Below are 25,677 nucleotides of genomic sequence, written 5' to 3'. Positions count from 1 at the left end.
GAGCCACTGTACCACATTAGAAACACCTACTCTGTATATCTACTCAGAGGCCACATTATTGGAAACACCTACACTGTCTGTCTATTAAGTGGCCACTTTATTAGAAACCTCCACTTTATTACCGTGGAAACACCTACAGTACAGTACCTTGTGCCTACATTGTACATTGTACGTCTACTTAGTGGCCACATTATTGGAAACACCCACTTTAATGGTCAACCCAGTGGCCACATTATTGGAAACACCAACCTTCTACATCTTAATAATGGCCACTTTATTGGAAACACCTACAGTACACCTCCAACTCAACACCCATCCTATACGTCTATTTAAGGCCACTGTACCACATTGGAAACACCTACTCTGTATATCTACTTAGTAGCCACTTTATTGGAAACACCTACATTGTACATCTACTCAGTGGACACTTTATTGGAAACACCAACCTTCTACATCATATTAATGGCCACTTTATTGGAAACAACTACAGAAACCCCTACATAACACCTCCAACCCAACACCCACACTGTACGTCTACTCATGGCCACTATACCATATTGGAATCACCTACTCTGTATATCTATTCAGAGGCCATATTATTGAAAATACCTACAGTACACCTTGTCTACTTAGTGGTCACATTATTGGAAAACAACACTTTTTGGCTACATTACTGGAAACACCCACTTTGACGGTCAACCCAGTGGCCACATTATTGGAAACACCAACCTTGTACAATCTTTTTAATGGCCACTTCATTAGAAACACCTACAGAAACCCCTACAGAACACCTCCAACCCAACACCCACCCTATATTTCAACTCAGGGCATATATCTCAGGACTTAGGGGTATATCTACTCAGAGGCCACATTATTGGAAACACCAACCTTCATCATCTAAGTAATGGCCACTTTATTGGAAACACCTACAGAAACACCTACATAACACCTTCAATCCAACACTCACCTTGTACATCTACTCAACCCACTGTTTTATTGGAAACACCTACACTATCTGTCTATTCAGTGGCCACTTTATTGGAAACACATGCAATACACCTTGAGCTTCCACTCACTGGCCACTTTATTGGAAACTATGTCTACTTTGTGATCACATTATTGGAAAGCAACACTTTTTGGCCACTTTATTGGAAACACCTACAATGTATGTCTATTTAGTGGCCACATTATTGGAAACACCTACATTGTACGTGTACTTAGTGGCCATATTATTGGAAACTCCTACACTGTATGTCTACTTAGTGGCCACATTATTGGAAACACCTACATTGTTTGTCTACTCAGTGGCCATATTATTGGAAACACCTACATTGTTTGTCTACTTAGTGGCCACATTATTGGAAACACCTACATTGTACGTCTCCTTAGTGGCCACATTATTGGAAACAGGTACATTGTGCATTTACTCAGTGGCCACATTATTGGAAACACCTACATTGTATGTGTACTCATTGGCCACATTATTGGAAACACCTACATTGTACGTCTACTTAGTGGACACATTATTGGAAACAGGTACATTGTGCATTTACTCAGTGGCCACATTATTGGAAACACCTACATTGTTTGTCTACTTAGTGGCCACATTATTGGAAACACCTACATTGTACGTCTACTTAGTGGACACATTATTGGAAATAGGTACATTGTGCATTTACTCAGTGGCCACATTATTGGAAACATCTACATTGTACGTCTATTTAGTGGCCACATTATTGGAAACATCTACACTGTATGTCTATTTAGTGGCCACATTATTGGAAACATCTACATTGTACGTCTATTTAGTGGCCACATTATTGAAAACATCTACATTGTACGTCTCCTTAGTGGCCACATTATTGGAAACACCTACATTGTATGTGTACTCATTGGCCACATTATTGGAAACATCTACATTGTACGTCTCCTTAGTGGCCACATTATTGGAAACACCTACATTGTATGTGTACTCATTGGCCACATTATTGGAAACATCTACATTGTATGTCTACTTAGTGGCCACATTATTGGAAACGTTCTGTGCCGTGTCAGGAATTTTCCCATGAGGCTTTGAGCCTGTTTAATCCTGCTGCTGCTGCTGGGGTCCCTGCTGAACCCGCCCCTTATTACACATGCTAATGCTCTGCTGGACTACAGTAAATACCAGCTCTTTAGATGAAGGACGAAGGGTTGCTCAGTCTTTTTCTCCACAAAGCTCGCATTTTATATTTTCAATCTTAAACGAGAAATAGAGAGAAAAGGAGAGCAAGACAATAGAGAAAAAATAATAGAAAAGTCAGAGATAAAGATACAGAGTAAGAAATATAGTCTAGTGGTACAGACATAGACATATAGTCTTAGTGGTTGAGACAGAGTGAGAAATAGAGAGAAATAGACAAACTGAGAAATATAGAGAAATAAAATGAGACAGAGTGAGAGAGAAAGAGAGTGAGAAATAGACACCAATATACAGAGTGAGAAAAATATGTTAGAGTGAGAAATAGATAAATACATATACAGAGTGAGAGAAAATGAGACTAGAAATAGATAGAGAGGTAGATACAGCGTGAGAGACAGAAAAAGACATAATAAGGCAGTGTCACGCCTGATCCTGTTTCCTGTCTGTCCTCGTGCCTGTATTGTCCCACGTGACCCGTGCCCCTGTGTTCTGCCTGTAATTTTCCATTACCTCATGTCTCATTTGTAGCTCCACCCCTTCCCCAGGTGTTTCCACTCCCAGTGTGTTTCCTGTCTAGTTATATAGCTTTCCTCTGTCACCTGTCCGTGTCGGTCTTTGCACTGTCCCCCGTTGTCTGTCTCTCTGCGTTTTTCTGTCTCTCTCTGCGTTTTCTTAGCCTCTCCGTGTTTCATTTGTCATTGCCCTAGGTCCTTGTTTAGTGTTTATCTCTGTTTGTTTCTAGTTCCCTAGTTTACTCCCTGTTTAGTTATTCTTATTATCTCTTGTTTGTTTTATTTATGTTCTCTAGTCTCCCTAGTTTATTTTGGTTTGTTTCGCTGTTCTTTGTTTATTTGTTTATTTATATTTATTTAATAAATTCACCTTACCTGTGTTTACGTCCGCCTCCTCGTCTCTCTGCCTGGGTCTAATCCTGACAAAAAGACCGACCAAATGGACATAAACCAGTGGTATGCTGCTCGGAAGGCGGACCTGGAGTATCTCCGCCTCCTCGCCGAGCAAATCCGGGGAGATGACCCGCTCCCAGCGCCTTTCCTCGGGTTGGAGCCCGTCAGCCCAGCTGCAGTGGCGCCCACCGAGACCCACGAGGGGAGCCCGTTGACTGGCTCCAGGATGGCGATCCGCCATGCTCCATTCGGGACTCCGGCGTTGGAATCCCCGAGGCCCCAAGGACGCCGCAGGCCTCGGGGTAGACGTTTTAAGGGGTCCCGCCAGCCGGAGGAGGAGCCCGTTTCCGGGGAGGATTTTCTTGGGGGGGCGCTAGGGCTGTGTGCGGTCAGCCTCGATCCTCGCCCCGACGAGGACGGGGGTGGCATGGATGCAGGCTGTGAGGAGTCCTATTCCTGGGACTACTCCGATCTCCTCACACCTGCATCCAGTGAAGAGGAGTTTGAGGACTGCCCTCCTGCACCAGCCCGCCAGCCGCTCCTTCCTCCCGCGGTAGCTGCCGATCCGCGCTCTGTGTCTTTCGCGGTGGCAGCCGAACCGCAGCCCGTGATTCCCGCGGTGGCAGTGGAATCGCGCTCCGAGACCCCCTGCGCGGCGAGCCAGCCGCGGGCAAAGACTTTCCCCGCGCTCCTCACGCCGGACTCTGCACGAGAGAGTAGGAATCCAGTCCGGGTTTTTACTTCACCCGCAGCTTCGGGCTCCAGTGCTGCAGCGGATCTCTTCATGCCACGCCCGGTGAAGCACGCGTCTGAGGCGCTGCACCCCATGATACAAGCGGCGGCCGCGCCGCTCTCCGAGATTTCAGCGGCGGCCGCGCCGCTCTCCGAGATTTCAGCGGCGGCCGCGCCGCTCTTCGAGACTTTAGCGGCGGCCACGCCGCTCTCCCAGACTGCAGCGGCGGCAGCGCCGCTCTCCGAGATTTCAGCGGCGGCCGCGCCGCTCTCCGAGATTTCAGCGGCGGCCGCGCCGCTCCCCGAGACTTCAGCGGCGGCCGCGCCGCGCTCACAGACTGCAGCGGCGGCCGCGCCGCTCCCCGAGACTTCAGCGGCGGCCGCGCCGCGCTCACAGACTGCAGCGGCGGCCGCGCCGCTCTCCGAGACTTCAGCGGCGGCCGCGCCGCTCTCCGAGACTTCAGCGGCGGCCGCGCCGCTCTCCCAAGCCCCAGCAGTCCCAGCTGCTCCAGCTCAAGCCCCAGCAGTCCCAGCTGCTCCAGCTCAAGCCCCAGCAGTCCCAGCTGCTCCAGCTCCGGCACCAGCAGTCCCAGCTGCTCCAGCTCCGGCACCAGCAGTCCCAGCTGCTCCAGCACCAGCAGTCCCAGCTGCTCCAGCACCAGCAGTCCCAGCTGCTCCAGCACCAGCAGTCCCAGCTGCTCCAGCACCAGCTCAAGCACCTGCAGCTCCCAGAACTATGTTTGTTCCAAGGCCCCGTATTTCCAGGCCTGCTCCAAGGCCTCCTGACTTTGCCCCCAGTTATGTGCCCAGGCTGTCCCCACAGACTTTTGCCAGTCCTGGGCACCCACCTATGTTTTTGGTCCCCCTGTCTCTCCCTGTCCTGGTCCCTGTATCTGTGAGTGTTCCAGTTCCTGTCCCCGGTGGTTTCTCTGTTCCTGTCCCTGTTACTGTGTTTGTTTCCGTCCCCGTCAATGTTCTTGTCCCTGTTCCCATGTCCGGTCCCGTCCAGTCTCTGTCTCATGTCCAGTCTCCGTCACCTGTCCAGTTCCCCGTCCAGTCTCCGTCACCTGTCCGGTTCCCCGTCCAGTCTCCGTCACCTGTCCGGTTCCCCGTCCAGTCTCCGTCACCTGTCCAGTTCCCCGTCCAGTCTCCGTCACCTGTCCAGTTCCCCGTCCAGTCTCCGTTCCCCGTTCAGTCTCCGTCACCTGTCCAGTTCCCCGTCCAGTGTCCGTTCCCCGTCCAGTCTCTGTCCCCTGTCCTATCTCCATCTCCTGTCCAGTTCCCTGTCCAGTCTCCCGTTCGGTCTCCTGTTTTCCCCGGCCTCTCCCTGCCGCCAGCCCCCGGGGTTTGTTTTTACGCGCCTCGGGAGCTGCGCGTTTAGGGGGAGGTTTCTGTCACGCCTGATCCTGTTTCCTGTCTGTCCTCGTGCCTGTATTGTCCCACGTGACCCGTGCCCCTGTGTTCTGCCTGTAATTTTCCATTACCTCATGTCTCATTTGTAGCTCCACCCCTTCCCCAGGTGTTTCCACTCCCAGTGTGTTTCCTGTTTAGTTATATAGCTTTCCTCTGTCACCTGTCCGTGTCGGTCTTTGCACTGTCCCCCGTTGTCTGTCTCTCTGCGTTTTTCTGTCTCTCTCTGCGTTTTCTTAGCCTCTCCGTGTTTCATTTGTCATTGCCCTAGGTCCTTGTTTAGTGTTTATCTCTGTTTGTTTCTAGTTCCCTAGTTTACTCCCTGTTTAGTTATTCTTATTATCTCTTGTTTGTTTTATTTATGTTCTCTAGTCTCCCTAGTTTATTTTGGTTTGTTTCGCTGTTCTTTGTTTATTTGTTTATTTATATTTATTTAATAAATTCACCTTACCTGTGTTTACGTCCGCCTCCTCGTCTCTCTGCCTGGGTCTAATCCTGACAGGCAGCATGAAAAATTGAGCTAAAATGAGAGATAAAAACAGTGAGAAAGAAAGAGTGAGTAATACAGAGATAAGACATGATGAGAAACAGATAATGAGAATAAAAGAGAAACAGACAGTGAGAGCAGCAACATTAGAAACAGTAAAAAAATTGAAGAGAAAGATAGAGAGAAAAATAAATATTGGAAAAGTAAGTAAACTGATTTGTAGAGAAAAAGTGAAAGATGACAGACAGAAAAGGGGAGAGAGTGAGTAGATTCACAGGCAGTTAGGGATAAAGAAAAATTGAGACAGTGAAAAATGGAGACAAGGAAAAAAATAAAATAAGGGAGAGAGAAGAAAACAGAGCAAAATATAGATGGAGTGAGAGAAAGAGGGAGAAAAGAAACATAATGAAAATGAAAGAGACAGATAGTGAAAGCAACAGCATGAGAAATAGCAAAAAGACTAAGGGAAAGACAGGGAGTGATAAAAAAGTGTCAGAAAAAGTGAGAAAAACTGATTGTAGAGAAATAGCGAGAGATGAGAGAAAACAGAGTGAGTAGATCCACAGGCAGTGAAGGAGAGCAAAAAATAAAGAAACAGATACATATAGACAGACAGTGAGCTAAAGAGAAAGAAGAGAGAAATGTATAAAATGAGAATAAAAGAGAAAAAGGTAGTGAGAGCAACAACATGAGAAACAGCTAAAAGACTGAGGAAGAGAGAAAGAAAAGATAAGCCAACAAAAAATAAAGAAACAGAGAGATAGGGAGAGATAAAACAAGACAGAGAAAAATACAGACAGAGAGAAGAGAAACATAGAATGAGAATAAAATAGCAACATATAGATACAGAAAAAGTAAGTAAAAAGGGGGGAGTGAGCAACAGTGAGATCAACATTCATTAAGGGAGAAATATAAGTGAGAGACAAAACAAAATACAGAAACATGGAGAAAGAGCAAAATATACATAGAGAGACAGAGTGAGAGAAACATAGAATCATAGAATCAGAACATAAATAAGAACGATAGTGAGAGCAAAAGCATGAGAAACAGAGGAAATGAGAGGAAGACAGAGGGAGAGAGAAAGAAAGAGTGGAAAAAGAAATAAAAACTGATTGTAGAGAAATAGAGAGATGACAGACATAGAGGGTAAGAGAAAGAGCGATAAATTGAGAGACAGAGTGAGCAACAGTGAGATCAAAAGTCATTAAGGGAGAAATATAAGTGAGAGACAAAACAAAATATACAGAAACAGGGAGACAGAGCAAAATATACATGGAGAGACAGAGTGAAAGAAACAGAATCAAAATTTAAAAAAGAGAGAGATAGTGAGAAATAGAATAAGAAACAGCAAGAAACTATAGAATAAGAACGAAAGTGAGAGAGATTGTGAGAGCAACAGCATGAGAAACAGCAAAAAGGCTGAGAAGGAAGACAGAGGGAGAGAAAAAAGAAAGAAAGAAAGAAAGAAAGAAAGAGTGGAAAAGGAGAAAAACTGATTGTAGAAAAAAAGCCAGAGATCACAGACAGAGAAGGAGTGAGAACGTGCGAGAAATTGAGAGAGAGAGAGCGCGCGCGTGAGAAAGGCTCCAAACGCTCTCACGCGCTCTCTCTCACGCCCGCGTGCGCACAGCTGAAATCATCATCATCAGTTGGGGGGACTCATCCTCCTCTTGCTCTTCCACCTTTTCTCACTCACGCGCACGGAGAGAGAGAGAGAGAGAGAGAGAAAGAGATAGAGGGAGGGATTCGCACGCGCTGTAGAAGAAAGAGAGAGTGATTGTGGGGGAAGGAGAGCGGAGCGCGGAGAGAGAGAGCGCGCGCGGACCGGGAGCAGCATCAGCATCCTCATCATCGCTGCTGCTGCGCTACTAACAGGTTGGAGCTGCTGCTGCTGCGCGCGAGCGAGAAACTTTCCAGCAGCTGTGTATATAGTTGTTGGAGCGCGGGGGATATACGGAGCGCGCGCGCGCACTATACACACAGATATATATATATATATATATATATTTTTTTTTTTTTTCCTTCTTTTTCGCTCGTGCACGTGCACGCGCACAGGTGTTTTTTTTTTTTCGTTTGCTTTTGTTTTTTGTTGTTGTTGTTTTTTCACCGCACGTGCGCAACGGCGGCTTATGGATGGTACGCGGATTCTGACGTCCCCTCTGAAGATGCTGTGAAGAGGATGAAGGTGTATATGTGCGCGTGAGAGAGTGATTGAGAGAGTGAGTGTGTGAGTGTGTGCGCGAGTGTGTGTGTGAGTGAGTGAGTGAGTCTGTGTGTGAGCGCGCGTGGATGGTGGTGGTGGTGGTGGCGTGTGAAATTGGATGGCCACTGGCTGGTGCGCGCACGTCGTGTCACGGCGCTCGAGCAGCCTCTCGTGCCTCTCCTCCTCGTCTTCCTCATCCTCATCCTCCTCAGCCTCGTCCCAGGCGCGCTCTCGGCCGGCTCGCGGGGGTCATGCGCGCCGCACGCTCCGGCTGCTGGCGGCCATGAAGCGGCAGAACGTGCGGACGCTGTCCCTGATCGTCTGCACGTTCACCTACCTGCTGGTGGGCGCCGCCGTGTTCGACGCGCTCGAGAGCGACTTCGAGATGCGCGAGAAGGAGCAGCTGGAGGCGGAGGAGAAGCGGCTGCAGGGGAAGTACAACATCAGCGAGGACGACTACCGCAAGCTCGAGAGCATCATCGTGGAGGCAGAGCCGCACCGCGCGGGCGTGCAGTGGAAGTTCGCGGGCTCCTTCTACTTCGCCATCACCGTCATCACCACTATAGGTGAGGGGGGACCCGCACTCACACACACTCACACTCGAGCTGGTGTTGATGCACTTGTGGGGACCTCCACCCACTTGTGTGATACTGCAGGTGCTCACTAGGTGATGAATGCAAGCACGCTGACAACTCTACAGCCTTACATGTCTTCTTTAATACTGTAACAGGTTGGTGTTGCTGTAGGTGCTCAGAAAGTGATGAATACAAGAAAACACTCTACAGTCTTACTTTTAGAGTAATTGTTTCTATACTTGTTGGTCCACCTTCTTGTGTGATAGTGTAGGTGCTCACAAAGTGATGAAAACAAGCAAGCTCATGAGTCCATTACTACAGGGCATCTCTACATCTTTACTATAGAGTATTTTCTACTATAACAGGTTGGTGTTGTTTGTTGCTATACTTGTGGGGACCTCCACCCACTTGTGTGATACTGTAGGTGCTCACTAGGTGATGCATACAAGAAAACACTCTACAGTCTTACTTTTAGAGTAATTGCTGCTTTCACAGGCTGTTTTTGAATGTTGCTATACTTGTATTGACCTCCACCCACTTGTGTGATAGTGTAGGTGCTCACTAGATGATGAATACAAGCAAGCTGATGACTCTACAGCCTTACTTGTCTTCTTTACTACTGTAACAGGTTGGTGTTGCTGTAGGTGCTCACAAAGTGATGAAAACAAGCAAGCTCATGAGTCCAGTATTATAGGGAAGCTCTACAGCCCTACTATAGTGTATTTACTACTGTAACAGGTTGGTGTTTCTGTAGGAGCTCACAAAGTGATGAAAACAAGAAAACACGCTACAGTCTTTTAGAGACTTTTTGAGTAATTGTTGCCATTGTTGTCCTTAAAACACAGGCTGTTTTTTCGTGTTGCTATACTTGTAGGGACCTCCAGCTACTTGTGTGATACTGTAGGTGCTCACAAAGTGATGAAAACAAGCACACTCATGAGTCCAGTACTAGAGGGTATCTCTACATCCCTACTATAGAGTAATTGTTGCCATAACAGGCTGTTTTTGCGTGTTGCTATAATTGTAAAGCCCTTCACCTGCATGAGTGATAGTGTAGGTGCTCACTAGGTGCTAAATACAAGCACACTGATGACTCCTTTTTTCTACCTTACTACTATAACAGCTTGGTGTTGCCTCCACTCACTTGTCTGATACTGTAGGTGCTCACAAAGTGATGAATACGAGAAAACACTCTCCAGTCTTACTTTTAGAGTAATTGTTGCCATTGTTGTCCTAGAATCCCTAAATAACAGGCTGTTTTTGCATGTTGCTATGCTTGTAGGGATCTCCACCTACTTGTGTGATACTGTAGGTGCTCACAAAGTGACGAAAACAAGCACAGTCATGAGTCTAGTACTACAGGGCATATCTACATCCCTACTATAGAGTAGTTGTTGCCATAACAGGCTGGTTTTGCATGTTGCTATACTTGTAGGTCCACCCACTTGTGTGACAGTGTAGGTGCTCACAAAGTGATGAATACGAGAAAACACTCTGCAGTCTTGCTTTTCTTTATTGCTGCTGTAACAGGTTGGTGTTGCTGTAGGTGCTCACAAAGTCATGAATACGAGAAAACACTCTGCAGTCTTACTTTTGGAGAAATTGCTGCTTTTACAAGCTATGTTGCTATACTTGTATTGCCCTCCACCTACTTGTGTGATAGTGTAGGTGCTCACTAGGTGATGAATACAAGCACACTGACCACTCTACAGCCTTATTTTTTTACTACTATAACAGGTTGGTGTTGCCGTAGGTACTTGCAAGGTGATGAAAACAGGAAAACACCCCACCTTCTTACTTTTAGAGTAATTGTTGCTATAACAGGTTGCTATACTTTTAGGTCCATTTATGTGTGTGATACTGTAGGTGCTCACAAAGTGATCCAGTACTACAGGGCATCTCTACAGCCCTACTATAGAGTCATTACTACTATACCAGGTTGGTGTTGCTGTAGAGTAATTGTTGCCGTAACAGACTGTTTGCTTGTTGCTATATAATAATTGTATTGCCCTCCACATACTTGTGTCATAGTGTAGGTGCTCACTAGGTGATGAATACAAGCAAGCTGACGGCTCCTTTTTTTCTACCTTATTACTGTAACAGGTTGGTGTTGCTGTAGGTACTCACAAAGTGATGAATACGAGAAAACACTCTACATTCTTACTTTTAGGGTAATTGCAGGTTTTACAGGCGGCTATACTTGTAGGTCCACCTACTTGTGTGATACTGTAGGTGCTCACAATGTGATGAAAACAAGTCCATGAGTCCAGTACAATAGGGCAGATCTACAGCCATACTATAGATTCTTTACTACTTTAACAGTAGTAAGGTGTTGCTGTAGGTGCTCACAAAGTGATGAAAACAAGAAAACACTCTACAGTCTTACTTTTAGAGTAATTGTTGCCATAACAGACTGTTTTTGCATGTTGCTACAATTGTATTGCCCTCCACCAACTTGTGTCATAGTGTAGGTGCTCACAAAGTGATGAAAACAAGCACACTTATGAGTCCAGTAGGTCAGCTCTACAGAGTCATTACTGCTATAGTAAGTTGGTGCTTCATGTTGTCACATTGGGAAGACCACCACACACTTGTCTGACACTGTAGGTGCTCACAAAGTGATGAAAACAAGAACGATCACAAGTCCAATACTATAGGTCAGGTCTACAGCCCTACTATAGAATTATTACTACTATAGTAGGTCGGTGCTTCATGTCGCTACATTGTGGGGACCACCATCCACTTGTGTGATAGTGAAGGTGCTCACAAAGTGGTAAATACAAGCAAGCTGATGACTCATTTTTTTACTACTACAACAGGTTGGTGTTGCCCATCCACACTTGTGTGATGTGTAGGTGCTCACAAAGTGTTGAAAACAAGCACTCCTTTTATCATCCTGAGGACATACAGGACATGTAGTCCTCTTAAAGCACACTCATTACTAATTACAGTATATAAGCTAACAGTTGACTGTGGCCAGGTGTTTTTCTAACATTATGAGGACTTATATCTTGTTAACAGTACTGCAGCACATGGAAACAACACAGCAACGCATGCACACAGATATATGGTCCTCACAAAGTAATAAAAACAAGTGCATCCATGGCTTCACTACTGTATATTTTAGACACACACACGTGCAATCACTGTGCAAAAGAGAAAAATACACACACACACAAACACACACACACACACACACACACACACACACACACACACACACACACACACACACACACATGCTTGTTAACACCGCTGAGAGAGAACCTCACGTACACACTCAGTGTAAACTGTCTGGTTCGGGCTGTGTGTGTGTGTGTGCTCTCACGCAGCGTGCAGATGAACTACAGGTATTGTATCTGTTGTGTGTGTGTGTGTATGTGTGTGTGTGTCCAGCGTGCGGTACAGTGGTGTGAGCGTCGGGAGAGTGTGTGTGCTGTCCGTGGTGCTGAAGTACAGTTACTCTATCTGTGTGTTTCTGTGTGTGTGTGTGTGTGTGTGTGTGTGTGTGTGTGTGATGTTATACACATTATGCACCGTGAGGCTCGTGTGCAACTGCTTACATAACTTTTTACATTTAGATCTTCAAACACCTGGATTAAACCTAAAAAAAACCTACATCAATCAAACACCTGTATTAATCAATAACCTGCATCAATCAAACACCTGCATCAAACACCTGCATCGTTCAAACACCTGCACCAATCAAACACCTGCATTTATCAAACACCTGCATTAATCAATAACCTGCATTAATCAAACACCTGCACCAATCAAACACCTGCATTTATCAAACACCTGCATTAATCAATAACCTGCATTAATCAAACACCTGCACCAATCAAACACCTGCATTTATCAAACACCTGCATTTATCAAACACCTGCACCAATCAAACACCTGCATTTATCAAACACCTGCATTAATCAATAACCTGCATTAATCAAACACCTGCACCAATCAAACACCTGCATTTATCAAACACCTGCATTAATCAATAACCTGCATTAATCAAACACCTGCACCAATCAAACACCTGCATTTATCAAACACCTGCATTAATCAATAACCTGCATTAATCAAACACCTGCACCAATCAAACACCTGCATTTATCAAACACCTGCATTAATCAATAACCTGCATTAATCAAACACCTGCACCAATCAAACACCTGCATTTATCAAACACCTGCATTAATCAATAAACTGCATTAATCAAACACCTGCATTTATCAATAACCTGCATTAATCAAACACCTGCACCAATCAAACACCTGCATTTATCAAACACCTGCACCAATCAAACACTTGCATTAATCAAACACCTGCACCAATCAAACACTTGCATTAATCAATAACCTGCATCAATCAAACACCTGCATTAATCAATAACCTGCACCAATCAAACACCTGCATCAATCAAACACCTGCATCAATCAAACACCTGCACCAATCAAACAGCCGCATTAATGAAACACCTGCACCAATCAAACACCTGCACCAATCAAACAGCCGCATTAATGAAACACCTGCACTCAGTGCTGTATCTTTATAACTACAGTAAGTCTAAAGTATCTCTGAAAACATTTTGTTCTTTGAGTTTTAGAGCTGTAAAACTGACTGTGGGGGAGGCAGCAGGCAGGCGTTCTCTTCTGCAGTGCTGTTAGCCAATCAGAGGCGATCTATTTGCATGTATGAATATTCATGAGCAATAGCTAAAATCCTGCCTTTCTTCAGAGATCACTAATTCAGTGATCTAAAACAGGGCTAACACTTTTTTTTCCATTTTATTCATAAATGTTGGTTTAAAAAAAAAACAAGAATGTTGATTGAAATTACTTTATTGACGGAATTTAATCGTAAATATGCTCTGAAAAATTGTTAAATAATGGTGTATGTATGTAAAACGTTTAATGAAAATGCATGTGAATTTTATGGTTTTTGTTTGGCAGCCGCTGCTACCAGTATTTTGACAGTTTTTTTCACGTTTTTTTGTTTACAGTGAGATGAAAAAAACATTGAAATGAGACCTTTAATTTAACATGGTTTTAAATGATTTTGTGATCACTGTTGTAGGTTACTATGTGCTGTTATAATGTAGTGAAGGCTGGGTTTGGGGAAGGAGGCCGATCTCTGCTGTCGAGTCTCATTATGCTGATGCTGAGGTTTAAATAACGAGTAAAGTTGGGGACAGTGTGACCCTGAATAATGAAACACTCTAATGCAGAAGCCGTGTTCTCCACGACGCTGACCGAGCGAGAGTTCTGCAGGAGAGACGTCTGAGAGTCTGAGAGCGTTCCTGCTGCTGATGATGTAACGCTCAGGGTTCATCAGGACACATTCTGATCCTCTACAGCACAGTACTGTCCTTTACAACCACAAAAACACAGAAACTGTACAGAAATAACACAGATATTTCATCTTCTATCTGCTCAAATTCACTTATTTTACTAATATACATCCAATCCAGCATTTCAGCCCTCAAACACATTCCAAAAAACAGAAAGTTGGGACGTTGGGGTCACTTTATAATAATGCCACTCCTTAATTGACCAAAACAGATGATCAAAGGTTGTTTTTTTGTTTGTTCTTTAAGTGTTATTTAATTAATGTTTTTAATTGCTGTTAAAAAGGTCAGAATATTTATATTATATTATATATATTTATATTATATACTGTTATTGCATATTGTTAAAATATTTAATGGACGGATAGATTTAAATTGAAAAAAATTAATTGTCCAGATAGTAATGCTATAGATAGATAGATAGATAGATAGATAGATAGATAGATAGATAGATAGATAGATAGATAGATAGATAGATAGATAGATAGATAGATAGATAGATAGATAGATAGATAGATAGATAGAGAAAATGAGAAATGGCTGAAATAACAAAAAAGATGCAGAGCTTTCAGACCTCAAATAATGCAAAGAAAACAAGTTCATATTTATAAAGTTTTTAATCAGTATTTGGTGGAATAATCCTGGGTTTAATCACAGTTTTCATGCATCTTGGCATCATGTTCTCCTCCACCAGTCTTACACACTGCTTTTGGATAACTGTTTGCCTTTACTCCTGGTGCAAAAATTCAAGGTTTTCAATTTCAAAATCCAGGTTTTCAATTTGGTAAAATAAAAAAAAACTCATAATTTTTAAGTGATCTCTTTTTTTTTCCAGAGCTGTATCTATTTAGACATTTATAGATAGATAGATAGATAGATAGATAGATAGATAGATAGATAGATAGATAGATAGATAGATAGATAGATAGATAGATAAACAATTCTGAGACAATACTGATAAATATTCCCTTTCAACAAATAAACACAGATGACCAATTTCCCCCTTTTGGGGGGAAAATCGTTAGTTTTCTTTACTAATATAATTTTTAAAATCTATTTATCAATAAATCAATCAATAAACCTTTATTTTGACTCAGAAGTACATCAAAGGCAACCCTCATTTTTTATGCAGCCAAACGTTTACAAACAACAGGGATAAAAATAATAACTACATTTAATCTTTTTTTTTAATTTAAAACAACTGAATAAAATATAAAATATAATTAAAATAAATTATTATTATTAATAATAATAATAATAATAAAATTAGGCTAATTAAAATGATATAAAGGTAATATAATAAAGAGTAATAATACAAAACTATTAAAAATAAAATAAGTTAAAGTTAAAATTAAGAAGTGAGATCCTGCAGTTCTTTAAATGTTGTTCTTTTGTGACCTCCTGGATGAGTTGTTCATGCCCTTTTGGAGTAATTTTGGTCGACCGACCGGTCACTCCTGGGAAGGTTCCCCAGTGTTCCATGAACTGAAGCGTACTGATACAATCCCACTGTCTCTGTTCTTAGTTTAGAATGTCTCGTTTCGGTAAGCCTGGTCTGAACATCCACTATATACACATATATATTATTATAAATATTTTTGGTCAGTGTCTACAGTATCTACACCCTCTACTTTCTCAGCCATGCTCTTGTAATACTGTATGTGCACTGTCTTGTTGAAAAATGCATGAAAAAAGGCAGGAGCCCACCAGAAGTTTATCTGAATGCATTCATTAAAAGGTTTGTCCACAACTATTGAAATATATAACGCTGTTCCTTCTCCTAATCTAAGGAAACAGGGCACTTCCTGTGTGTGATGACTCTGTTCTGCACTACTACCTCCGCTTCCTCTTATAAATATCACAGTGCAGAGTGTAATTCATGATTAATGAAGGTTTAATTACAGATATGAGATCAGCTCATCCTCCAAGCCAAACAGAGCAGGCAGGATTATGGGTAATATATTGCTGATGGTGATACGCAGTATTATATAATCTCACCGCTCCTCCGATACCCAGCTTTTCAGAGTAATGGATCGATGCGGCTCAGAGAGCAAACATCATAATGGAAATGTAAACGCAGGTGAAACCGCACGCTTACGGCATGACTCATTACCAAACTCAGCTTCATAAACTAAAAACAAACACATTTTTATTACAACTTTCAGATCAGGATTTACAGGAGAGTGAAGCTCGGCTCTGATCTGATCTGGATTACAGTTTAAACACAGCGGAATCTGAAAATGTATTAAAGATTTAGAAATTAATTTAAACCAGTTACACAAAAATATCATTGCAAAAGTTTCTGAACATAAGGAAGCAACAGTTGTCATAAATATATATTGCACAACATATTTTTTTTATTATTTTAGGAAAAACACATTTACTACTACTACTACTACTAGTGCTATCACTGATACTACTACTATTAATACTACTACTGTGTGATTACTACTACTACTATACTACTATAATTATTACTTGTATTACTACTTCTACTATTACTATTACTGTTACCACTAATGCTACTCATATATTTCTATGGCTACTAATATTACTATTTCTACTACTAATAATGCCACTACTGCTACTACTATTACAACTACTAGTAGTATTACTACTGCTACTTCTCCTACTATTATTATTATGATTACTATTACTGCTATTACTATTACTCTAACAATTTATACTACTACTACTAGTAGTAGTAGTAGTATTACTACAACTACTATTGCTTCAACTGTTATTGCTGCTGCTGATATTACTACTATGACTACTACTACTACTACTACTACTATTATATTATTGCTTGTACTACTACTATCACTACTTCTAATAATACTTCTACTGTTACTACTACTACTACCACCACTACTGCTGCTGCTACTACTAATACTACCACTACTATAATTGCTATTACTACTACCATTAATGCTAATACCTACTACTAATACTACCACTGCTATTACTACTACGACTACTTCTACTATTATATTATTGCCTGTACTATTACTACTACAACAACTACTACTACTACTACTACTGCTACTAATAATACTACTATTATTGCTATTACTGCTTATTATTGCTACCACCACTACTATTATTACTACTACTACTCCTACTTCTATTACTACTATTATTACTATGACTACTACTACTATTGCATTAATGCTTGTACTATTACTACTTCCACTACTTCTACTATTACTTCTACTGTTACTACTACTACTAATACTACTAATACTAATACTATTAATGCTAGTACTATTAATATTAATGCTACTATTGTTTCTTCTATTAATGTTACTTTTACTGTTACTACTGTAGTTGACTACTACTGTGCTATGACTACTACTAACACTACTTCTATTACTATAACTAGTACTACTACTGCTACTAGTAGTACTGTAGCCAATACTATTACCACAGTTACATCTACTCCTACTATTATTAATGCTATGATGATAACTTGTAGTAATACTATTTCTTCTACTGTTAAAGTACTACTGGTACTGCTGGTGTAATATTACTTTATCCACTAAAACGTTTCAGCAAAAAAATGCATTTTTTTATTATTTGTTTGTTAGATGTTTTTTATTGCCTTGCTTGGTCATTTTCAGATCATTGCTAAAATTAAGCTAAATCACAGATTCTGTTTTTTTTTATCTTCAGTACTGTATATAATGTGTGTGTGTGTGTGTAAACTGTGATGAGTGTGAGGAGTGTGACAGGAGGGCCGGTGTGTGTATTAGATGTTATGTAATGGTCAGTCCTCCTCAGTGTCTGTGCTGCTCAGATCGTCTGTTCTCCTCAGTGCTGATAACATCACGCCTGATGAATTCAGACCTTGAGCTCAGAGGGTTCTTACTGAAGGTTCTGCTGATCAGTGATGGGAATAACGGCATTGAAATAAATGGCGCGGTGGGGGTTATGGGGGCGAGTAACACAAAAGTAACGCAATAGTTACTTGTACTGGTAACTAATTACTTTTGTAGTGGAGTAACTCCGTTAGTAACTCAGTTACTTTTTTGGAGAAGTAACTAGTAACTATAACTAATTACTTTATCAAAGTAACGTGCCCAACACTGCTGCTGATACGGTTCTAGGTGTTGGATATCAGGATGTTCATTTCCATTTAGAGCAGAAAGTTTAGAATAACTTAGAAAAATTATTCTTCCACATCTTCTCTAACTATGTTCTGATCATCTTCAGCTGATTCTAATCACCTCATTCTAATTTTATACAATTTAAGTAGTAAAAAGCTGTAAATACTTTAAATTATAAATCAAATGTAGTTTTTTTTGTGTTTTATTAACATAACTATTATTTTTCTGCCTCACTGTAGTCACAAAATAGTCTATCAGAAACACTATGATGGTGAAACTGGCACTCATCAGGACCGCCCCAGGAAAGGAAGATCAAGAGTTCCCTCTGTTGTACAGAATAAGTTTATCAGAGTTACCAGCCTCAAAAACTGCAAGTTACTAAATGCTTCACAAAGTAGGTTTGTTTGGCATTTTTTTTCACCACATGATTTTTAAACACTGCATATATATATATATATATATATATATATATATTAAATACGCATTATGAGTTTGTGGCTAGGACTAACAGATTTAGGGTTCAGAGTTTTAGTTGATTTATAGTCCTGTAGGTTCACACAAACCTAGAACTGTGCTAGCTAACATTTCTGGAGAACATCATTGTTTTGTGACCCTCAATATACAATACATAACCGATTGATCTCTCTTACTGAACTGGTGCTCATTATGGTTTGGACGTTTGGTAGAAGTCCTGCCCTTTTCTGGAATGAAAAATATCACTGTTCCTGGACTCTAGATAAATTAGACGTTCTGATTGGTCCTGCTGTGAAGTTGACTTGCTCACAGTTTGTTCTACAAGCTGTATGAATTCACTGTATTTTTTGCATTATAAGGCGCACCGGATTATAAGGCGCTTTATTAATAAACGATTCTGTTTTCATTAATAAGGTGCACTGGATTATAAGGTGCCTTTTAAAAGACACTATAAGGTCATTCTAATTCAACAGTTCTCACTTCTGGGTGGTGGTTGCAGGGGGTGCAGATACCTAAGTTAAGTGAAGCTAAGCTAAGTAAACAAAACTGTAATAAAAAAAACACTTTACTTTAAAGTTAAACGAGTGCTGGATGTTAATCTACACAGATTTCTCTCCTGAAAACTGTTTATTTGGGTGAGTAAAGCACTTCTGTTTATTTACAGTAAGCTTAGTTTCCCAAATTTCTCTTCAGCACTAAGGCTGGAGCATTAGCATTAGCGTCTAAACTCTTGGGGACATAGCAGTTGGTGGCTAATGCTAATTCTGCTCCAGCAGTGCTAGATGGGGTTAGGAGCAGGCCACAGGCTGATAATACTCACCTCTGAACGGAGAAATAAAAGTTAGCGGCTAATGCTAATGCTGCTCCAGTCTTGGTGCTGGAGAAACTTTACTGAAACTCCTGTATAACTCTGTACTTGAGTGTATTTGAGTGTCTTTACTGCTCCTTAATACCTGACCTGGTAGAATTTTTTAAAGGAGCACCGGATTATAAGGAGCTCTGTCGATTTTTGGGAAAATGTAAAAAGTATTTTAAGTGCGCTTTATAGGTAAAAAAAAAAAAAAATACAGTAGTTATATGATCACTATCTCTCAGTATTGTTCACATGAATATCCAAAATTTTAGGACGAGCTGGAGATTGAGATCTTTAGCTGAAATCCTTATTTTATCCACAAATCAGTACCTGACCTCATTGATGCTCTTGAAATGCTAAATTCAATTAAATTCTTATCAAAACTAATCAAAAATCAGATGTTCCAGCATCCAGCGCAGGTTCTTTCCTGTAGGGTAGAGTCTGTAACTGCAGTAACGGAGGACTAAAGCTCTATTAATTCTCCTGATTTCTGCAGGAACGTAGGCTGAGCAGGTGTGTTAATATTTAATATTTTAGTGTATTTTATCCTGTAGCTTTTTTTTGTTGAGTAGGTGCTGAAACAGCCAGCAGTCTGTGAGAATGATTCAACTCTCTGTTCTAGCTGTCATATCCAGGGGCGGATTAACTCGTCATGGGTTCCTGGGCAACACTCATTTGTTGGTTCCCCCAAACAGAGCGCGGTGTAATCGTATCACGCTCTCGGTACAGAGTGTGGGTAAACAGAGCAGCACGGCACTGCAAATACGAGCACCGCTCACAAACGTGACTCTTATTGAAAGGGTTCTTTAAGGGTTTTTTTGGTAAAGACGTTTAGTCACCTTAAATACAGTGTTTTGTCATATTTTTTAAATGTAGGTTCATTTCGGTGTGTCTTTGGTATAAAAATACACCTTGTTCAGCTTAAAACATGCAAAAGGCATGAACTAATTCTCTTAATTAATCATGGGTGTGGTAAATTTTGGGCGTAACTCGAAATAAACCAATCAGTGTGTCACTTCAATCATTCCCTTTAAGAGGCAGGTGAGCTCTGGCTTTGGTGCATTCGTATCTTAACAGTGTTTTAGTAGAGGATACTGATCTGCTCGTTCACACTGTGAAGATACACCAGCAGTTCATTTAAGAGAAGAGTAATGTTATGTTATGGACTGCTGATTGTTGTCAGGGTTTTAATCAGTCAGTGGTGCACCTGTATTTCCTGCCACCAAGATAGAAACAAGTATGCCAGAAATTTACCTGAACACACCTCACTTCCAGACTACCACACCCATCATTAAATGATGTGAAAATACACATTTGACGGGGTGTAAGATAGTATTAAGTATTACGACGCACCTTGGGAAGGTTTATAATAAGGCACATGGTATTATTTAGGAATCAAAACAGTGTTAAACAAACCAGAATAGGTTCTATATATTACATTCTTAGATTAGACAGTTTTACTCATCTCTGCTGGATTTTCTCAGTCAGTTTTATGAGGTAGAGTCACCTGGAATTCAGGCTTTCAGTTAACAGCTGTGCTGAACTCATCAAGAGTTAATTACTTGAATTTCTTGTCTCTTAATAAAGTGTTTGAGAGCATCAGTTAAAGTAAAGTAGTGAAGAGGTAGAGTTACAGGTATACAGTGAATAGTGAATATTTGAGTAATGTTCTAATCCAGGTTATGAGAAGCAACAACTACTCAACTAAGTGAAGGAATGTGAAAAAATAAGTAAATTTCAAGAACTCAAGTGCAGTCGCAAAAAAGACCACCAAAAACGTTATGATGATGACGGAACTGGCACTCATCAGGACTGCTTCAGGAAAGGAAGAGCAAGAGTTCCCTCTGTTGCACAGGATAAGTTCATCAGCCTCAAAAAGCGCAAGTTACAGTCAAATATTTTCCTTTGTTTAACAATTTTAAGTTATATTAGGATTTATATGCACTCCATATACTAAATATATGCAATACGGCTAACATATGTTTGAGCTTGTGGCTGGAGCTTCAGGCAGGTAACACTGGCTGTTGATCCAAATCATCACACCTGTTCCATTTAATTGCAGTCTTTGTGTTGAGGCATCTGCTACAGAAAAAAGAGGTTTATGATGTTTGACAAGGTGCAAAATCTGTTATGAGCAGAGAAATCTGTTTTAAGAAATGAAGAAGTGATAAATGTAGTAAAAAATTATAAATTAATGTGTCTTTAGGCTTCTCTTTAGTAGAATGTATGACTCTTTGTGATGCTCTTTGCTATCTTACACCCTGTCAACAGTCTATTTTCACGCCTTGCATCCACACTGTTAAAATAGCGTCAGAGTTTAGGATTAAATCTACACCGATGGTTTGGTGTGGTGGTCTGGAAGTGAGGTGTGTTCAGATAAATTTCTATCTTTCTATCTATCTTTCTATCTTGGTGGTGGAAAATACAGGTGCTCTACTGACTGATTAAAACCCTGAGGACAGTCAACAGTCAACAGTCAACAATCAGCCGCCCAATCCAATCTTAACCATGCAGGAGCACAGTGCGCATTTCAGAGCACAAATCCAGCATTTAACTCAATAATAAATAGAATAAAGAATAAAATAACATTACTGTTCCCTTAAATGAGCTGCTGGTGTTTCTTCACAATGTGAACAAGCAGCTCAGTATCTGTCTCTGCTGAGACGCACAAAAGCTCCACGCTGTTAAGATACGAACACGCCAAAGTCAGAGCTCACCTGGCTCTTAAAGGAAATGATAACTGATACACTGATTGGTTTATTTCACTTTAGGCCCAAAATTAACCACACCCATGATTCATTAAGAGAATGCCTTGATGCCTTTTGTGCATTTTGAGCAGCACAAGCTGTTTTTTTATGCCCTTACGATACAAAAGACCCACCGACACACCCTAAATCCAGCTGCTTGATACAGTGCATTATAGATCGCTAAAATAGGGCCCTTGATCTTCCTATGGAGTGTAAAGATGTTCTTTTTTAGTAGATCTTTTGTTTTATATGGTTGCTTCTGTTGTGTGGTACTTTGAGAGTTACAATTAAAAAGTTTTACCATAAAAGAAAAAAAGATTTTTTTTTTTTAAATACAGCTCTGAGAAAAATGAGAGAGCAAAAATTACCAGTTTCTTTGATTTTACTAAATTGAAAACCTCTGGAATATAATCAAGAGGAGATGGATGATCACAAGCCATCAAACCACCAAACTGAACTGCTTGAATTTTTGCACCAGGAGTAAAGCAGCATAAAGTTATCCAAAAGCAGTGTGTAAGACTGGTGGAGGAGAACATGATGCCAATATGCATGAAAACTGTGATTAAAAAACAGGGTTATTCCACCAAATATTGATTTCTGAACTCTTAAAACTTTATGAATATGAACTTGTTTTCTTTGCATTATTTGAGGTCTGAAAGCTCTGCATATTTTTTATTATTCATTTTTATTATTTCTCATTTTCTGTAAATAAATGCTCTAAATTGCTATATTTTTATTTGGAATTTGGGAGAAATGTTGTCTGTAGTTTATAGAATAAAACAACAATGTCCATTTTACTCAAACATAAACCTATAAATAGCAAAATCAGAGAAACTGATTCAGAAACTGAAGTGCTCTCTTAATGTTTTCCAGAGCTGTATGTGAACACATGAAATGATTCTTTACATATTTAAAAATAGTTCTATTATGGCATTTAGAATGATTTACATAATTTCTCTATGATTAAAATGTAAATAAATACACAGAAAGATAAATATGGAAATATAGTTGAAAATAGTATATTTTATTGTGCAGCACCGCAGGGAACCACATTTATCATAAATGTCACAGCATCTACAGTAGCAGCTATAGGGGACTCAGACCTTTTCAGATGAAAGCAGGTTAATGTTCGCAGCGTGAGGTCAGATAGTGAAGGCCTGAGGACACGATCAGCACTGTTCAGCATCAGAGAGCATGAGTACAACCGTACTGTACGCTTATAAAAATAGCGTACAGTTCATTACAACTGAACTCAGGTGTTCCTGAATCACTACTGCTTCTGCAAACATTAGTGAAAGAATAGACTCTCAGGATTTCTCAGGAGAGTGAAGGCACATGCCTCCTCCGATACATGTGAAGCCAGACTCCGCCTCTTTTCTTTTTGAACTGCTGCTGATGCAGTATTACCGAGTAGCATCACAGCGCTAACGCTCGGAGGAAAGCGCAGCAACTCGGTTCTGATACATCAGCTCACAGACGCAGCCTTGTGCTGATCCTCATCACCCTAGGAGTGATGAGGGGAAAGAGCACCATCTACTGTACCCACCCAGAGAGAGCAAAGCCAACTGTGCTCTCTCAGGACTCCGGCAGCTAAGGGCAAGCAGCATGACAGGGATTCGAACCAGCAATCTCCCGATCACAGTTGCAGCGCCTTAGTCAGCTGGACCACTTGGTGCCATACAGTAAAACTTATTTTTGGTCTACACTGTAAAAAGTGTAGCCCTGCTCAAATTAAAAAAATTGATGTCCATTTGTTGCATCTAAACTATTTGACTTCACTCAATCTAAATAAAGTCAATTGTTACAACCTGATTATTTTATTTTGACATAAACCATATTACTTCACTCGACCCAATATTAATTATTCACCTTGACCCAAGTTAAATTCTTTACATTTCAGTTTCGGAACCAAACTAATACACTTAAATTGAACCGAACTTAAAAAAAAAACATGGCAGCATATTCAGAAGTTCCAGAAGTTACTGTGGCGTGGAAGAGGACGGATTAACAGCGAGATTCGTTTCAGTGCTCTCTTGCTCTTTTTATTTTGCTCTGAGGAGGACACTAAGAGCTGGATTTACGTGGGATTCCACTTTTGAAAGTGAAACTAACTACAGCTCCAACGCAGCTAACCCCACTCCCACACACAGAAAACACACAAAGGGTGAGGCACTTACACAAACAACCACATAACTGATAACTACATGAATAATACTAGAACAGTGATAATAAAACATGACATGAAACTCTGGGATAAACAGTAACATAAACACGCAGAAAAACACCCACTTCCCCCAACAGGGTGAGCTCCCATAATTCCTTCCGCCCCCCCTCCAGTCCCGACGCCACAATACCATAAGCATGCGTTGCTATCTCGCGAGCGCGTTCAGGCACTTTCTCCCTCTCTCATTCTCTCTCTCGCGAGCGCGTTCAGGCACTTTCTCCCTCTCTCATTCTCTCTCTCGCGAGCGCGTTCAGGCACTTTCTCCCTCTCTCATTCTCTCTCTCGCGAGCGCGTTCAGGCACTTTCTCCCTCTCTCATTCTCTCTCTCTCTCGCGAGCGCGTTCAGGCACTTTCTCCCTCTCTCCCTCAGTGCTCTGAAGCACTTCTCTACAACTTCTCCCGTGCTCCACAGTGCGCATGCGCAATTCATGTTTGATTCAAATTAAAAATATTACATCCTTATCTCTTTTCTTCGAGTATGATTTCAGTGGAACCAAAACATTTGGTTTATTTCCTTCAGAATTGTAATTAATTTAGTCTGAATCAAAATTGACACATCAAAATTCAAAAAGGTTGAGTTTCACAATAAAGTCAATAATTGTACTATGTGTTCAATCATATTTATTAGCTTGAATGAACAGCTCCATGCTTCACTTTTTACAGTGTAAGCTTAGTCTCAAAAACTAGTCTAACATGGGTTACAACTTGATTATCTCATAATTGATAAGAAAAGATAAGAAAGCTGATTTGATCGGATTAAACTGTAAAAGAATGAACATATATATATATATATATTGCTTTGTGAATACGGAGCCGTACTAAATATTAAATATTTTGTTGTTTTTCTTTATTTCTTTATTTAATTTATGTTCTACATTGTAGATTCATATTAAAGACATGAAAAAGATATGGATTTACATAATATCCAGTAAAAAAGTGTTTTTCCTCCACATTAATCCCCTGATCTAAACCTGATGAACTGAGATGGTGATTTGAGGTGATTTAATTGGGATGAGCTGGAGCTTCACTATTGTTCAGCACCTCCAGAAACTCCTTCCTTCAAGACGCTGAGAAAACTATTCCAGGTGACTCTTCCTCATGAAGACACTGAGATTAAAATCTCACCAAGAGTCTGCAGATCTTTCCTCGAAGATAAATATAAAGTATAAAACATATTCTGGTATATTTAACATTTTTCTTTACAGAATAATTCAGCATGTGTTCCTGTAGAGCTTTAATATAGTCTTTAATATTAAAGTTACAATGTAAAAAAAAAATCATAAAAATAACACAAAAACACACTGAATGAGAAGAAGAGGTGCGTCCAAACTTTTAACTAGTCACGCCGTCACACTCCAGCGTTCTCCAGCTTGTCATCGTTCAATAAAACCCCTATCCAGATAAATCTCTCCATCCAGATAGAGTGAATCTG

The 25,677-nt window shown here is 40.8% G+C and overlaps 1 protein-coding gene across 1 annotated transcript in view; it reads left to right on the top strand.

Annotated features, from left to right (window-relative positions):
- The first annotated feature begins 7,819 nt into the window (after window positions 1-7,819).
- The window catches only part of kcnk9 (potassium channel, subfamily K, member 9), a 123,816-nt gene continuing 105,958 nt past the window's right edge, over window positions 7,820-25,677 (top strand). Inside the window, exon 1 of the mRNA XM_022666482.2 lies at window positions 7,820-8,485. Coding sequence (XP_022522203.2) covers window positions 8,038-8,485 — 448 coding nt within the window. The 5' untranslated portion in view covers window positions 7,820-8,037. The remainder of the gene's footprint in view (window positions 8,486-25,677) is intronic.

This window comes from Astyanax mexicanus, chromosome 2 (assembly GCF_023375975.1).
Source record: "Astyanax mexicanus isolate ESR-SI-001 chromosome 2, AstMex3_surface, whole genome shotgun sequence".
Taxonomy (NCBI): Eukaryota; Metazoa; Chordata; class Actinopteri; order Characiformes; family Acestrorhamphidae; genus Astyanax; species Astyanax mexicanus.
The sequence above is the reverse complement of the archived record's forward strand: the minus strand, read 5'-3'. Positions and strand labels throughout refer to the sequence as shown.